This window comes from Triticum urartu, chromosome 7A (assembly GCF_056163025.1).
Source record: "Triticum urartu cultivar PI428250 chromosome 7A, HENAU_Tu73, whole genome shotgun sequence".
NCBI classification, from domain to species: Eukaryota; Viridiplantae; Streptophyta; class Magnoliopsida; order Poales; family Poaceae; genus Triticum; species Triticum urartu.
The window spans coordinates 445,970,270-445,988,021 of NC_141879.1; the positions used below are offsets into that span (position 1 = coordinate 445,970,270).

Below are 17,752 nucleotides of genomic sequence, written 5' to 3' on the forward strand. Positions count from 1 at the left end.
TCATGTGGCGCCTACACCAATTGAAGTGGAAGCTGATGATAGTGATCATAAAACTTCGTATCAAGTCACTACCAAACCTCGTAGGTCGACAAGGATGCGTACTATTTTAGAGTGGTACGTAACCCTGTCTTAAAGGTCATGTTGTTGGACAACGATGAACCTATGAGCTATGAAGAAGCGATGGTGGGCCTGGATTCCAACAAATGGCTGGAAGCCATGAAATCCGAGATAGGATCCATGTATGGACTTTGGTGGACTTGCCCGATGAACGGCAAGCCATTGAGAATAAACGGATCTTTAAGAAGAAGAGAGACGCTGATGGTAATGTCACCATCTGTGAAGCTCGACTTGTCTCAAAAGATGTTTCCGACAAGTTCAAGGAGTTGACTATGGTGAGACTTTCTCACTCGTAGCGATGCTAAGAGTCTGTTGGAATTGTATTAGCAGTTACTGCATTATTTATGAAATCTTGTAGATAGGATGTCAAAACATTGTTTCCTCGACAATTTTCTTGAGGAAAGGTTGTATGTGATACAACCAGAAGGGTTTTGTCAATCCTAAAAGATGCTAACAAGTATGCAAAGCTTCAGCGATCCTCTAAGGACTGGAGTAAGCATCTCGAAGTTGGAATGTACGCTTTGATGAGATGATCAAAGATTTTGGGTTTATACAAGGTTTATGAGAAACTTGTATTTCCAAAGAAGTGAGTGGGAGCATTATAGAGTTTTTGATGAGTATATGTTGTTAACATATTGTTGATCAGAAATGATGTAGAATTTCTGTAAAGCATACAGGGTTATTTGAAAAGTGTTTTTCAATGGAAAACCTGGATTAAGCTACTTGAACATTGAGCATCAAGATCTATAAGGATAGATCAAAGACGCTTAATAGTACTTTCAAATGAATACATACCGTGACAAGATTTTGAAGGAGTTCAAAATAGACCAGCAAAGAAGGAGTTCTTAGCTGTGTCACAAGGTGTGAGTATTGAGTAAGACTCAAGACCCGACCATGGCAAAAAAGAGAGAGAAAGGACGAAGGTCATCCCCTATGCTTTAGACATAGGCTCTACAGTATGCTATGTTGTGTACCGCACCTGAAGTGTGCCTTGTCATGAGTCAGTCAAGGGGTACAAGAGTGATCCAGGAATGGATCACATGACAGCGGTCAAACTTATCCTTAGTAACTAGTGGACTAAGGAATTTTCTCGATTATGGAGGTGGTAAAGAATTCGTCGTAAAGGGTTACGTTGATGCAAACTTTGACACTAATCCGGATGACTCTGAGTAGCAAACCGGATTCGTATAGTAGAGCAGTTATTTGGAATAGCTCCAAGTAGCGCGTGGTAGCTGCATCTACAACATGACATAGATATTTTTAAAGCACACATGGATCTGAAAGGTTCAGACCCATTGACTAATAAACCTCATTTGCAAGCGAGATATGAACAAACCCCATGGGTGTTGGATTCATTACAATCACATAGTGATGTGAACTAGATTATTGACTCTAGTGCAAGTGGGAGACTATTGGAAATATGCCCTAGAGGCAATAATAAAATGGTTATTATTGTATTTCCTTGTTCATGATAATTGTCTATTGTTCATGCTATAATTGTATTAACTGGAAACCGTAATACATGTGTGAATACATAGACCACAACATGTCCCTAGTAAGCCTCTAGTTGACTAGCTCGTTGATCAATAGATGGCTATGGTTTCCTGACCAGGGACATTGGATGTCGTTGATAACGGGATCACATCATTAGGAGAATGATGTGATGGACAAGACCCAATCCTAAGCATAGCACAAGATCATATAGTTCGTCTGCTAAAGCTTTTCTAATGTCAAGTATCATTTACTTAGACTATGAGATTGTGCAACTCTTGGATACCGTAGGAATGCTTTGGGTGTGCCAAACGTCACAACGTAACTGGGTGGCTATAAAGGCACACTACGGGTATCTCCGAAAGTGTCTGTTGAGTTGGCACGAATCGAGACTGGGATTTGTCACTCCGTATGACGAAGAGGTATCTCTGGGCCCACTCGGTAATGCATCACCATAATGAGCTCAATGTGACTAAGGAGTTATCCACGGGATGATACGTACGGAACGAGTAAAGAGGCTTGCCGGTAACAAGATTGAACGAGGTATGGGGATACCGACGATCGAATCTCGGGCAAGTCACATACCGATAGACAAAGGGAATTGTATACGGGATTGATTGAATCCCCGACATCATGGTTCATCCGATGAGATCATCGTGGAACATGTGGGAGCCAATATGGGTATCCAGATCCCGCTATTGGTTATTGGCCAGAGAGATGTCTCGGTCATGTCTACATGGTTCCCGAACCCGTAGGGTCTACACACTTAAGGTTCGGTGACGCTAGAGTTGTTATGGGAAATAGTATGTGGTTACCGAAGGTTGTTCAGAGTTCCGGATGAGATCCCGGACGTGACGAGGAGTTCCAGAATGGTCCGGAGGTGAAGATCGATATATTGGACGAAGGGTATTGGAGTCCGGAATTGTTCCGGGGGTACCGGGTGACGACCAGCATGTCCGAAAGGGGTTTCGGAGGCCCCGGCAAGCGTTGGGGGCCCTTATGGGCCAAGGGGAGGGGGCACATCAGCCCACTAAGGGGCTGAGCACCCCTCCCGCCCCATCTCACGTAACTTTGAGAGGTGGGGGTGCCTCCCCTAGGGCAGCCACCCCTCCCGGCTTGGGGGGCAAGTTTCCTAGGGGTGGGGGTGTTGGGGAACGTAGTAATTTCAAAAAAATTCCTACGCACACGCAAGATCATGGTGATGCATTGCAACGAGAGGGGAGAGTGTTGTCTACGTACCCTCGTAGACCGACAGCGGAAGCGTTATGACAACGCGGTTGATGTAGTCGTACGTCTTCACGGCCCGACCGATCAAGCACCGAAACTACGGCACCTCCAAGTTCTAGCACACGTTCAGCTCGATGACGATCCCCGGACTCCGATCCAGCAAAGTGTCGGGGAAGAGTTCCGTCAGCACGACGGCGTGGTGACGATCTTAATGTTCTAATGTCGCAGGGCTTCGCCTAAGCACCACTACAATATTATCGAGGACTATGGTGGAGGGGGGCACCGCACACGGCTAAGAGAACGATCTTGAAGATCAACTTGTGTGTCTAGAGGTGCCCCCTGCCCCTGTATATAAAGGAGGAAGGGGGGTGCGGCCAGCCCTAGGAGGAGGCGCGCCGGAGGAGTCCTACTCCTACCGGGAGTAGGACTCCCCCCCTTTCCCTAGTTGGATTAGGACTTGGGGGGAAGGAGGAGAGGGAAGAAAGGAAAGGGGGGGCGCCGCCCCCCCTCCTTGTCCAATTCGGACTGGGGGGGAGGGGCGCGCAGCAGCCCCTAGGCCTCCTCTCCTCTTCCTCCACTAGGCCCATTAAGGCCCATTAGGTTACCGAGGGGTTCCGGTAACCTCCCGGTACTCCGGTAAAATGCCGATTTCACCCGGAACACTTCTGATGTCCAAACATAGGCTTCCAATATATCAATCATTATGTCTCGACCATTTCGAGACTCCTCGTCATGTCCGTGATCACATCCGGGACTCCGAACAAACTTCGGTACATCAAAATATATAAACTCATAATGAAAAAGTCATCGTAACGTTAAGCGTGCGGACCCTACGGGTTCAAGAACAATGTAGACATGACCGAGACACGTCTCCGGTCAATAACCAATAGCGGAACCTGGATGCTCATATTGGCTCCTACATATTCTACGAAGATCTTTATCGGTCAGACCGCATAACAACATATGTTGTTCCCTTTGTCATCGGTATGTTACTTGCCCGAGATTCGATCGTCGGTATCTCAATACCTAGTTCAATCTCGTTACCGGCAAGTCTCTTTACTCGTTTTGTAATACATCATCTCGCAACTAACTTATTAGTTGCAATGCTTGCAGGGCTTATGTGATGTGCATTACCGAGAGGGCCCAGAGATACCTCTCCGACAATCGGAGTGACAAATCCTAATCTCGAAATACACCAACCCAACATGTACCTTTGGAGACACCTGTAGAGCTCCTTTATAATCACCCAGTTACGTTGTGACATTTGGTAGCACACAAAGTGTTCCTCCGGCAAACGGGAGTTGCATAATCTCATAGTCATAGGAACATGTATAAGTCATGAAGAAAGCAATAGCAACATACTAAACGATCGGGTGCTAAGCTAATGGAATGGGTCATGTCAATCACATCATTCTCCTAATGATGTGATCCCGTTAATCAAATGACAACACATGTCTATGGTTAGGAAACATAACCATCTTCGATTAACGAGCTAGTCAAGTAGAGGCACACTAGTGACGTTAGTTTGTCTATGTATTCACACAAGTATTATGTTTCCGGATAATACAATTCTAGTATGAATAATAAACATTTATCATGATATAAGGAAATAAATAATAACTTTATTATTGCCTCTAGGGCATATTTCCTTCAGGGGGCGCCCAAACCCATCTAGGGTTTTCCCTGTGGCCGCCGCCCCTCCACTAGGGAACACTAGGGCGCCTCCTCCACCCCCCTTCCCCTATATATAGTGAGGGAGTGAGAGGGCAGCCGCACCCCTTCCCTGGCGCAGCCCCTCCCCCTCTCCTACACCTCATCCTCCTCCGTAGCGCTTGGCGAAGCCCTGCCGGAGAACCACGAGCTCCATCACCACCAAGCCGTCGTGCTGTCGGAGTTCTCCCTCAACTTCTTCTCTTCCCTTGCTGGATCAAGAAGGAGGAGACGTCTCCGGGCTGTACATGTGTTGAACGCGGAGGCGCTGTTGTTCGACGCTTAGATCGGAATCTACCGCGATCTGAATCGCTGCATGTACGACTCCACCAACCGCGTTCTTGTAACGCTTCCGCTTAGCGATCTTCAAGGGTATGAAGATGCACTCCCTCTCTCTCGTTGCTAGTATCTCCTAGATTGATCTTGGTGACACGTAGGAAATTTTTGAATTATTGTTACGTTCCCCAACAGTGAATCCATATGTGGTTGTTACTTCACAAGGAGGAGCACGTGCCCATGGCCTTTCAGCGCAACTGATGGGAGATTGTCTCTCCGAATTTCTTCAACCGATTTGATTGGCAACATGCTATACATTTTGTGATGCATAAAGAGACGTGAAGTTTTTGCACCTGAGCTCAAATGAGCTCTGATGAACAGTAAAATCAAAAAATAATTACAAAATGTTCAAAAAAATCTTATTTTTAATGTAAAACTTTGACAAATGTTCTAAAGTTCGCAAGTTTCATCATGAAATCACATTTGTTGAAGTCATGGCAAAAAAAGTCGATACTTTGAAAATGCTACTTTTGAAAGCATTTTGGAGCACTAATTTATTTATTTATTGCCATGACTTCCACAAATGTGATTTCGTGATGAAATTTTGTAAGCTCTTAGAACATTTGTCAAAGTTTTCCACAAACAAAAAAAAGACTTTTTTTTTGAACATTTTGAAAATATTTTTCCAAGTTACTGTTCATCCCAAGCTCATTTGAGCTCGGGTGTAGAAAGAGACTTTCGTGCATAATACTCATTTTTCTACGTCCTTTTTCATTTGCCCATGGGCAGCCACTAGAGGCATTTTATTTGTTGAACTTTATTGAACCCGAACGATGAACTTTAAAATAATTAGTAAAGTCAATGAGCTTCACCTGATGCAGAGGTCGATGGTGTTCCCTTCTTTTCTAAAAATAAAATAAATACGTACTCTCGTATTGCCTGCTAACTCACCCTGTGGGCAAAGGTTTACATACACGAGTAAATTTTTATAAAGATATAAGTTTATTTGTGGCCTACAAAAAAGACAAATATGTGAATATAATTGATTTTGTCTACATACATATACATAACCGTTATGGGCTTAGTTTATAGTTATAATTCAAAGTGATAACTAATTTTATGCCCCTACTTGTGCCCCACTCGGCAGTTTTACCCTAATTTTCAAAAACCCTCGGTTATATCCAAGCCACTTTGCTCCTTTTATGCTTTTGCCCTTTGACCTTCATTTTGAAAACTTCGTAGAAAATTCATACTAACTCGGAAAAATGCAAATAAAACATCAAAATGTTCAGAAAAAGCATCACCTAGATGAGCATGTCATTTGCATTCATGACTAAAGTGTTGGGAAGTCCCTACCTCAGTTTGAGCTCATATGATCTCATCATGAACAGTAAAAATATGAAACAATTGGAAAATAAAAAACTTTTGGTGGCAAACATTGTTCTGAGTGCTTGCCAAGTTTCATCAAGGGATGACATTCATGGAAGTCGTGACAAAAACACAAATTCAGCACTCCAAAATGCTTTTCTTTTTTAGCAACAATTTTTTTTGCCACGACTTCCATGAATGCCATCCCTTGATGAAACTTGGCAAGCAATCAAAACATTGGTCAATGTTTGCCATAAAAGAAATTAGAATATTTTTTTCAATTGTTTCATATTTTACTGTTCATGTTGAGATCATATGAGCTCAAACTGAGATGGGGACTTTCCAACACTTCTGTTATGAATGCAAATGACATGCACATATAGATGATGTTTTTGTGAATATTTTGATATTTTATTTGCATTTTAACGAGTTAGTACGAGTTTGCTACGAAGTTTTCAAAGTGATGGTCAAACGAAAGCATAGAAGGAGGTAAGTGGTTTGGGCAGAACCGGGGATTTTTGGAAAATAGGGGTAAAACTGTCGTGTAGGACCAACTAGGGGTATACAATTCACGGATAATTGATTTTATGCCTCTAGTTGGGTCACACTCGGACTGCGGCAGGTTTACCCCTAGTTCCCTAAAACACTCGTTCCGCTCAACCACTTTGCTCGTTTTATACTTTTGCCCTTTGACCGTTTGACTGTCACTTTAAAAACTTCATAACAAATTCACACTAACTCTGAAAAATGCAAATAAGATATCACTATGTTCAGAAAAATATCACCTATATGTGCATCTCCAGCATTGTTTGGGCGAACTAGGGATAAACCTGCCGAGTGGCCCAACTAGGGGCATAAAACCAATTATCCCTACAATTAATTATCCCTAATTCAAAAAGGCTTGCAATTTTGTCTATACCCACTCGGCGCATCTCCAGCATTGTTTCTCAAAACGGACACACTAAGACATCAAATCCGGACAGCAGGGTGGGTCAGCCGGACCTAGAGAAAAAAAGTACATGGGTGGACATGTGGTCCAACCGACAGTGAGCCAAGTGGACTATCCAAACACTCCCATAGATCCACATGTTTATGTAATCACAAAATTTGTCTAAAAAATTGTAATCACGAAATGCTATGTATTGTAAAAGATGCTGTCAACCGGACAAAAAGAATTCCGTGTTCCAGAGGAAAATTTTGTTGGGGAGATTTTCTTTTTCCTTTCTACCATATTCCAGGTATAGTCAGAATTTGGATATGTTCCTTCTTTTTTCCTGTGAACAAAGTGCAACAAGAACACATGAAAAAATCTTGACCAGAGAAAGAACATATATGATACAAGGATCCATGTCTTGTTTGGACTACAGCAAATATTGTAGAACTAAAAATGAAGTGTTCCACAATTGTTAATTTCCATGAGATGGTAGTGTGTATCGTGGTGTGAACATCACCATTTCAACATTTTCCTTGGTCAGAATGACGCACTTATCAGCATTGTTCATTTCAATGGAAGGGGTCAAGCTCTTTCATTTACAAGCAGGCAATCAAAATTATCCTTTACTTTTGGGAACATACCAGTCTCTCTTTGTTTGATCGTACGAGAGAGTCGAGCAGCTGCCGTTGCGGTAATCCCATGACAGCACCTTCTTCATCAAGCCGCGCAGCCTCTCAGCACCTGGACCAGGCTCTAAAACAGAGTCTTCCTGTCTAGACAAACAAGGGTCAGCCCCTCCTTCAAAGCTCCCATTACACCATGCCCCAGGAGTGAACCGGCCTTCAGAGCGGTGCAGAAGCTCACGGTCGATCCTGTCCAAGACCTTGTCTTCCTTTGGAAACTTCCGTGCAAAGGGCGCGCCACTCTTGACCATGTTGTTGAAGTCCTTCATGGAGAGGGTCAGCGGATGCTGTTTTGCAGGGTAGTCCCAGGCAATGTAGTGCAGGTCATGACCAACTGCAGTGCCCTGAAACTCATCAGAGTTGCAGATCACAGTATGGAAATAACCTTCTGGAGAGGAGATGAAGTTGACATAGTACATCAGGAGGGTGCGTGGGAGATTATCCCAACCCCATATGCAGTACTCCAGGAAGGATTTCGTGAGCATTATCCAAGCAGAACCTGATGATCCCAACAGGGAGGGCTGTCATGTTAAGATACACTAGAAAGTGTCGTTTCAACAAGAAAACATGCCTTAACACTCAACAGACACCAAGACCACCAGTTATAAAGTTGCTCACATTCTCATCCTTATACACAAAAACTTTTGATTTTCCATACTACTATTAATTCAGTTTGTATCCCTGTTTACTAGAATAAAATTTGGAGTCACTTTCTTGATGCCAACAAATGATTCCATACACTGTTTCGCAGGATAAGGGTTTCCAGTTTAGTAACAAGAAATGCAAATAAAAATCATATGCATAGATAATACAAACTTTTGATCATTTAAGAATAGCACGCTGTCTTAACTAAATTAGCGCCCTGATTCAAATACTTTTGCTCACAATACCTCCAGACTGATATGCCAATCCAACAAATAGCCACTGTTATTCTTTATGCAAAATGTACAACTTGAACTAAGAAGCTATAGCAAGTGTAAAAATTAAGAGCACAATTGAATAAATTTAAGCAAGTGGTTCTCGAAGGCCACATGTCATGTATGCCGACTGCCACACAAATGTACTGGCTTATGGGTTGAAATGTAGAATTGCCAATACTGAAATCAGAAAGCAGTCCTACCAGTATATAATTTGAAAGATGTTGGCAATTCTCGCCGCTCAGGTGTCGTAGAAAGGTCAAACTTTTTTGACAGATAAAGCCCTGGGTCCAGAACTATGGGTTTTGCTCTTTGGATCCTGTGATGAAAGCACACAGACATCAGAAAAGGCAAAGTAGTTTGCGAAGGATAAACAGAGCTAGATAATGTAAATCAAAATAAAGTGTTTACACCATTAAGAAAACGTACCTTTTCCATCCAGATATTTGCATGTGCTCTATAAAATTAAGATTTCTTGGCAAAGACGAGAACACATGAAGTATATCTGTACAAAAATAACAGCAGTTAACTACTTATGGAGTATGCAATAAATTAAGTATATCAGCACAGAGATAGTATCAGTTCACACTACAAGTACACTGCCTTCAGTAGTTATGTTGTTGATTTAGTGAAATTTTAAACGAACACTGCACACTGGCACTTCACCACCTGTAACCTATCCATGGCCTCTATCCTCTAGATATCGACGTAAGTGATGCTTCCTGACGCTTACAATCTTCACTCACTGAGGAGGCTATCCTCTACATAAGTGATGATAATGCAGAAGATGATGATTTTAATCTTATGACATGATATTGTTGCCAGAGCACTGCTACGCAGACGATAGCATGCAGACGATTTTTGGACGACAAGCCAATCAAACCGTCCATGTATAGCAACAAAAGGCAGCACACCCCTTGATGGACCATCGTCTGATGGTCGTGCATACTGTTCGTCGTGTGCACAGCAATTCCGATGTTACCAACTACAGTGCTCTATATCAGACAACAGGAGTACAGTTTCAGCAGGTAAATCAAGGAATGAACATAGTATCACATTGGCTGGTTTGTGTTTGCCAATCATGAGAATGCAGCTCCAGCTTTCATTTAGTTGTTCAATGCAACAAAAGACTGGTCCCTGGACAGGAGTGGTATGCACTGCAGGAAAATAGAAATGGAAATGTTGAACAAGAGCACTAACCATCTTGCGTCATGAGGGGATAATCCGAGGCGCTGAGGTTGATGAACCAGTCCCACTCCAAGCCTTCTTTGAGGAGGATCGCCACGGCGTGGAGCGTGCAGGCGACCATCGTCGGCCCCTTGTACGTGACCAGGTTGCCCTTGGCGATCACCCGCACATTCCCGACCTGGCTGAACATCGGGTCCCCCTTGACGTACATGGCCAGGTCAATCCTCTCCCGGGGCGGCGCCTCCAGATCCAAGTGCAGGATGTACTGGTTGCGCGGGTGGTATATCGCCTGCAGCACCCTCCGCATCCGCAGGCCGTCGCCCTTGGTGCCCTCCAGGAGATACGCCAGCCTGGGCGGCTCGGCGTCGGAGTCGTCCGAGTTCACGGCGGCGTTGTCGGGGTTGTCGTTGTCATCCAGCAGCGGGTCCTTGGCCTCGGGTTCCACTGACTGGCCGCTGTCTCGCTGCGACGGTGAGCCTCCATCGTCCCAGTCGGTGAACGAGACGACGTCGACGAGGAAGGCGTCGTCGCCGGCCAAATAGGGCGGTGAGAAGAGGCCGCAGGCGGCGGCCAGGAAGAGGGTCACCGACACGAGGAGGCTCGCGAGGAAGGGGAGCAGCCACCGGCGGTCGTTGAAGGGCCGCCCGGGGCCGGAGTTGAGGCCACAGCTCTTCCTCATTTGCTCGTAAGCATTCCACTAGTACACCGCAGTGGCGGAGCTAGAAAAAATGTCAACGGGGGCGCGCACGACTCCAAATCCAAAGCCTGTGCTTCCCAAATCGCTCTAACTTGCCAACCTACATTCGCAGATCACGTCAAGAACAGTGAGCAAACTCGAATTTGTAGCCACCATTCACACTTCATCAAATCCCCAATTCCTAAATCGGCAAACCCCAAATGAAGGGGAGAAATTCGAAGGAGCGTTACCTGTGCTCCCGTGACCCCGCCGGGTGCCGCGCCACCGCCCTACGCTGCCTCCTGCGAGAAACCGGCCTGAGGGATCCAGATTGGTTGCTTCGTCCGGCTCCACGCTTTGGTCGGAGCAGCAGGCCTGGAGTGGTTGAGCTCGGCAGCGTACAGCAATAGCAACACCGGATTTTCCTCTTCTTTTTTTTGATTTTTTTTAGTAGGGCAGCACAAGATTTACATTTTACCTTGGCTCGACTTAAAAAAAAATCAGATCTATCATAAATAACCACAAGAAGATAAAGCACCTCAAACATAATAAAAATTAAATTGAGGTCCGTGGCCACCGAAGGACTATTGTCGCCGCCAGAACGATGTGCCGTTGTCGCCGCTCCCACATCAAAGACGGCCTCACCTTGTCGATTAGAGTTGGCCAAACGGGCCGGCCCAGCCCGGCCAATTGTAATCGTGGCTGGCACGGCCCGGGCCACTAGGGCATAATTATTATATGGGTCGTCTTGTGTCGGCCTCTATATATAGGGATTGACTATTCGTCACCTTGAATGAGAAATATCTATTTTTCATCCTCTTTTTTTTTAACATCAATGCTTCGTAATTTTACGTTTTGTAAATTTTGTTTTATTTCAGATATAAAAATATACCATAAGAAAATATATACTTGCCGTAAAATATTTTATGTTACGTAAAATCACAAACATAAAAACATAATGTAAAATACACATAAAATGCAATTTTCCTAGTGTTGTGACCTACATTTTTGTTTTCTTATGCTAATATTTTTATAGTGAATCAATATGAATGTAACTATTTGTCATTCAAATGTAATTTATTTATGAAACGATCGTAAGACTACCTCGGTGAAGAATTAATTATTCTACACCCTGAGTATATATATACACCCTCTGCCTCAAAATAAATGTCTTAAGCTTAGTAAAACTTTGTACTAAAGTTAGTATAAAGTTAAGACACTTATTTTGAGACGAAAGGAGTATAAGATAATCGGCCATGTTGTGACAGCCCGCCCAAGCACGGTCCAGGGCGTGCCTGAAAGGATCAAGAAGAGGTGTCTAGAGAGGGGTGAATAGACTCTTAACAAATAAAAGTTGCATTTTTTATTTTTTCCAAGTTAAGGTAGAGTTTTAGCGTAAGTTCAAACATTCACCATACATTTCAAGCAAGCATGGAAAGAATATATGAGCAGCGGAAAGTAAAGCATGCAAGTTGCAAGAATGTAAAGGGGTGTGATTGGAGTGTGCAAACGTAATTGGAGACACGGAGATTTTTGGCGTGGTTTCAATAGGTGGTGCTATCGTACATCCACGTTGATGGAGACTTCAACCCATGAAGGGTAACGGTTGCGTGAGTCCACGGAGGGCTCCACCCACGAAGGGTCCACGAAAAAGCAACCTTGTATATCCCACCATGGCCATCGCCCACGAAGGACTTGCCTCACTAGGGTAGATCTTCACGAAGTAGGCGATCTCCTTGCCCGTACAAACTCCTTGGTTCAACTCCACAATCTTGTTGGAGACTCCCAGGTGACACCTAACCAATCTAGGAGACACCACTCTCCAAAAGGTAATAGACGGTGTGTTGATGATGAACTCCTTGCTCTTGTGCTTCAAATGATAGTCTCCCCTTCAACTCTCTCTCACTGATTTAGATTTGGTGGAAAAAAGATTTGAGTGGAAAGCAACTTGGATAAGGCTAGAGATCAAGATTCAAATGGTTGGAATGGAATATCTTGACCTCAACACATGAGTAGGTGGTTCTCTCTCAGAAAATATGTGTTGGAAGTGTATACATGTTCTGATGGCTCTCTCCACGAATGAAGAGTGGGTGGAGGGGTATATATAGCCCCCACACAAAATCTAACCGTTACACACAAATCACCAAACTCGGTGGGACCGAATCAGAAAACTCGGTCGGACCGATTTGTCGGGGAACGTAGCAGAATTTTAAAATTTTCTACGCATCACCAAGATCAATCTATGGAGTCATCTAGCAACGATGGAGAAAGGAATGCATCTACATACCCTTGTAGATCACGAGCGGAAGCGTTTAAGAGAACGGGGTTGATGGAGTCGTACTCGACGTGATCCAAATCACCGAAGATCCTAGCGCCGAATGGACGGCACCTCCGTGTTCAACACACGTACGGAGCGAGGACATCTCCCGCGCCTTGATCCAGCAAGGAGGAGGGAGAGGTTGAGGAAGAGGGCTCCAACAGCAGCACGACGGCGTGGTGGTGATGAAGCTGCAGTACTCCGGCAGGGCTTCGCCAAGCTCTTATGGAGGAGGAGAGGTGTTGGGGAGGGGAGGGGCTGCGCCTTGGATGCGTATGAAACCCTCCCCTCACCCCTCTATTTATAGGGGGAAGGGGGCCGGCCCCCTCTAGATGAGATCTAAAGGGGGTGTGGCGGCCAAGGGGAGGGGGGCTTGCCCCCAAGCAAGGGGCGCCCCCCTTAGGGTTTCCCCCAACCCTAGGCGCATGGGCCCTAGGGGGGTGTGGCGCCCCAGCCCACTTGGGCTGGTTCCCTTCTCCATACAGCCCATAAGGCCCTCCGGAAGAGGTGGCCCCTCCCGGTGGACCCCCGAAACCCCTCCGGTGGCCCCGGTACAATACCGATATGCCCCCGGACCTTTCCGGCGACCGTATGACAACTTCCCATATATAAATCTTTACCTCCGGACCATTCCGGAACTCCTCGTGACGTCCGGGATCTCATCCGGGACTCCGAACAACATTCGGTAATCACATACAAGTCTTCCTAACAACCCTAGCGTCACCGAACCTTAACTGTGTAGACCCTATGGGTTCGGGAGACATGCAGATATGACCGAGACGACTCTCCGGTCAATAACCAACAGCGGGATCTGGATACCCATGTTGGCTCCCACATGCTCCACGATGATCTCATCGGATGAACCACGATGTCGAGGATTCAATCAATCCGTATACAATTCCCTTTGTCAATCGGTACGTTACTTGCCCGAGACTCGATCGTCGGTATCCCAATACCTTGTTCAGTCTCGTTACCGGCAAGTCACTTTACTCGTACCGTAATGCATGATCCCATGATCAACCACTTGATCACATTGAGCTCATCATGACGATGCATTACTAAGTGGGCCCAGAGATACCTCTCCGTCATACGGAGTGACAAATCCCAGTCTCGATTCGTGCCAACCCAACAGACACTTTCGGAGATACCTGTAATGTACCTTTATAGTCACCCAGTTACGTTGTGACGTTTGGCACACCCAAGGCACTCCTACGGTATCCGGGAGTTGCACAATCTCATGGTCTAAGGAAATGATACTTGACATTCAGAAAAGCTACAGCAAACGAACTACACGATCTTTGAGCTAAGCTTAGGATTGGGTCTTGTCCATCACATCATTCTCCTAATGATGTGATCCCGTTATCAATGACATCCAATGTTCATAGTCAGGAAACCATGACTATCTTTTGATCAACGAGCTAGTCAACTAGAGGCTCACTAGGGACGTGTTGTAGTCTATGTATTCACACATGTATTACGATTTCCGGATAACACAATTATAGCATGAACAATAGACAATTATCATGAACAAAGAAATATAATAATAACCATTTTATTATTGCCTCTAGGGCATATTTCCAACACGATTTAGTTCATAATGTGTCTGTTAGGCATTTCGGTGGGATCGATATGATCAACTCGGTGGGACCGATGTGCTAGGGTTAGGGTAAAACCTCATCTCGGTTTGATCGATTACACAAACTCGGTGAGACCGATTTTGGTAATAATCAAAACAGAGAGTTGGTCAGGCAAACTCGGTGGGACCGATTGCTTATCTCGATAGGACCAAAATAATTCTAACAGGCAACAGAGAGTTTGCAAGCCCATCTCGGTGAGACCGAGATCCCATCAGTGAGACTGAATTGATTAGGGTTTGTGGCAGCGGCTATGTCAAGTGAACTCAATGGCGCCGGATAGAGTGTTTCGATGGGGCCGAGTTTGACTTTTGATTTGGGACATATGTGAATATGAGAAAGTGGTTGAGGACTTTGGAGTATATCACTAAGTACTTTGAGCAAGCAAGCCATTAAGAAACACCTCATCCCCTTTTAATAGTATTGGCTTTTCCTAAGGACTCAATGTAACACCCCAAGACCGGAGCTTCAGACGCCTTCCACGTTTTCCGAGTTTCGTCATGTGAGTTGTTAGTTTGTTGCATTCATCATTGCATCATGTGCATTGCATCATGTCATCATGCCATCATGCCCATTTCACTTGTTATGCCTTGTGTTGAGTGAATCGAGCTCGCAAACATGCCTTCATAATTCTGTTTATGCCATGCTCGGTTTTCTGCTAAGTCTGAATCTGTTAACGAAACTTGCTATGTTTACAAGGATGCCATCATATCTTCTGATCCTTTTTGGCTCATGGTCAGTAAGGGACTTTTGTTCTATGCCTTGAGTAGATTCATGCCATGCCTTGTTTTGCTATGATGTGGTCCTGTAGCATGTGTTTTGCTTGCTCTAAACATTGCTTCCTGATGTTAATTCCTGGCATGTTAGTATTTTCACTAAGTCTGTGAAGCTGATATCTTTTGCACTTTTGCCATGCTTGTTTGAACCTGTTCTAGTGTGATTTAGCCGTAGCTCAGTGTTAATGTTTTGTCAAGCATCTTGAGTAGATCACTGCCATGTGCTTTGTTGCTATGTTGGGGGTGCAGTAGCATAGTTTCTTGTTGCACTCTAGATGGCATCGTGCTGTTAATCGCAGAATTGTGCTATTCTTGTTTTGCTTGCCATTTGCAAACCGTGCATCCGATTCTGGTGATCTTTATATCAATTTTGACCGAAATCATCTCATCATTCCATCGGCACACTTGGTTTGCCAAGTTGATGCCTTGATCAATCTTTTCCTTCCGGAGCACGCATATGCATTGCATATCACATCCCGCATGTCATGCCATGTTTTGCATCATGTTGCTTGCACATTGCACCGTGTTTGATTGTTGGTCCTTTTCTTGTGTTCTTGCTTTGGGTAGAGCTGGGAGACGAATACGTGATCGAGGAACCCGTTGAGTACGCTTATGAGGATCAAGCTTTCCTCAACTCGGAGAACTTTGCAGGCAAGATGACCATACCCTCGAAATCACTTCTATCTTTGCTTGCTAGTTGTTCGCTCTATTGCTATGCCGCGATACCTACCACTTGCTATATCGTGCCTCCCATATTGCCATGTCAATCCTCTAACCCACCTTTCCCATCAAACCGTTGTTTGACTATGTTATCGCTTTGCTCAGCCCCTCTTAGCGTTGCTAGTTGCAGGTGAAGATGGAGTTTGTTCCTTGTTGGAACATGGATATTGTTGGGATATCATTATTATACCTTGTTTACTTTAACGCATCTATATACTTGGTAAAGGGTGGAAGGCTCGGCCTTATGCCTGGTGTTTTGTTCCACTCTTGCCGCCCTAGTTTCCGTCATACCGGTGTTATGTTCCTTGATTTGCGTTCCTTACGTGGTTGGGTGTTATGGGAACCCCTTGACAGTTCGCTTTGAATAAAACTCCTCCAGCAAGGCCCAACCTTGGTTTTACCATTTGCCTACCTACCATCATATACCCTTTCCCTTGGGTTCTGCAAACTCAAGGGTCATCTTTTTTTAAACCCCCCCGGGCCAGTGCTCCTCTGAGTGTTGGTCCGAAACGGGCAACCTGCGGGGCCACCTCGAGGCAACTTGAGGGTTGGTTTTACTCGTAGCTTGACCTATCCGGTGTGCCCTGAGAACGAGATACGTGCGACTCCTATCGGGATTTGTCGGCATATCGGGCGGCTTTGCTGGTCTTGTTTTACCATTGTCGAAATGTCTTGTAACCGGGATTCCGAGGCTGATCGGGTCTTCCCGCTAGAAGGAATATCCTTCATTGACCGTGAGAGCTTGTGATGGGCTAAGTTGGGACACCCCCGCAGGGTTTTTGAACTTTCGAAAGCCGTGCCCGTGGTTATGGGCAGATGGGAATTTGTTAATGTCTGGTTGTAGAAAATTTGAAACTTAACTTGATTAAAATGAATCAACCGCGTGTGTTACCGTGATGGTCTCTTTTCAGCGGATTCTGGGAAGAGAACACGGTCTCGGGTTATGCTTGACCGTAAGTAGCCTCAGGATCATTTCTTGATCACTATTAGTTTCTCAACCATGCTTTGCTTCTCTTCTCACTCTCATTTGCGTATGTTAGCCACCATATATGCTAGTGCTTGCTGCAGCTCCACCTCACTACCCTTTCCTACCTTTAAGCTTAAATAGTCTTGATCGCGAGGGTGTGAGATTGCTGATTCCCCGTGACTCACAGATACTTCCAAAACAGATGCAGGTGCCGATGATGCTAGTGCAGGGGACGCTATCGAAATCAAGTGGGAGTTCGACGAGGATTCGGGCCGTTACTATGTTTGTTTTCCGGATGATCAGTAGAGGAGCCCAGTTGGGACGATCGGGGATCTAGCATTTGGGGTTGTCTTTCTTTATTTTGGTCCCGTAGTCGGACCTTGATTGTATTCTTGGATGATGTATGATATATTTATGTATTGTGTGAAGTGGCGATTGTAAGCCAACTCTTTATCCCTTTCTTATTCAGTACATGGGATGTGTAAAGATTACCCCTCTTGCGACATGCCTACCATGCGGTTATGCCTCTAAGTCGTACTCCGACATGTGGGAGATATAGCCGCATCGTGGGTGTTACAAGTTGGTAATCAGAGCCTTCCCCGACTTAGGAGCCCCCTTCTTGATCGAATCGCTGACGTTGTTGAGTCTAGAAGAAAATGTTTTGAGTCTTAGGATTATATATATCGGAGAGTAGGATTCTTTTTACTCCTCAGTCCGTTCATCGCTCTGGTGAGGCCTCCCGACGTAGAGT

General features: G+C 44.9%; 1 protein-coding gene across 1 annotated transcript; it reads right to left on the reverse strand.

The window, feature by feature from the left end:
- Positions 1 to 7,482: 7,482 nt before the first annotated feature.
- LOC125519935 (beta-glucuronosyltransferase GlcAT14B) lies at positions 7,483 to 11,032 on the reverse strand. The gene is made up of 5 exons (XM_048684714.1): positions 10,839 to 11,032; positions 9,924 to 10,708; positions 9,153 to 9,228; positions 8,927 to 9,042; positions 7,483 to 8,305 (listed from the first exon to the last, which is right to left on the reverse strand). The coding sequence occupies exons 2-5, from the start codon at positions 10,588 to 10,590 to the stop codon at positions 7,740 to 7,742; spliced, it is 1,425 nt and encodes a 474-aa protein (XP_048540671.1). The 5' UTR covers positions 10,591 to 10,708; positions 10,839 to 11,032; the 3' UTR covers positions 7,483 to 7,739.
- Between the last annotated feature and the right edge of the window lie 6,720 nt (positions 11,033 to 17,752).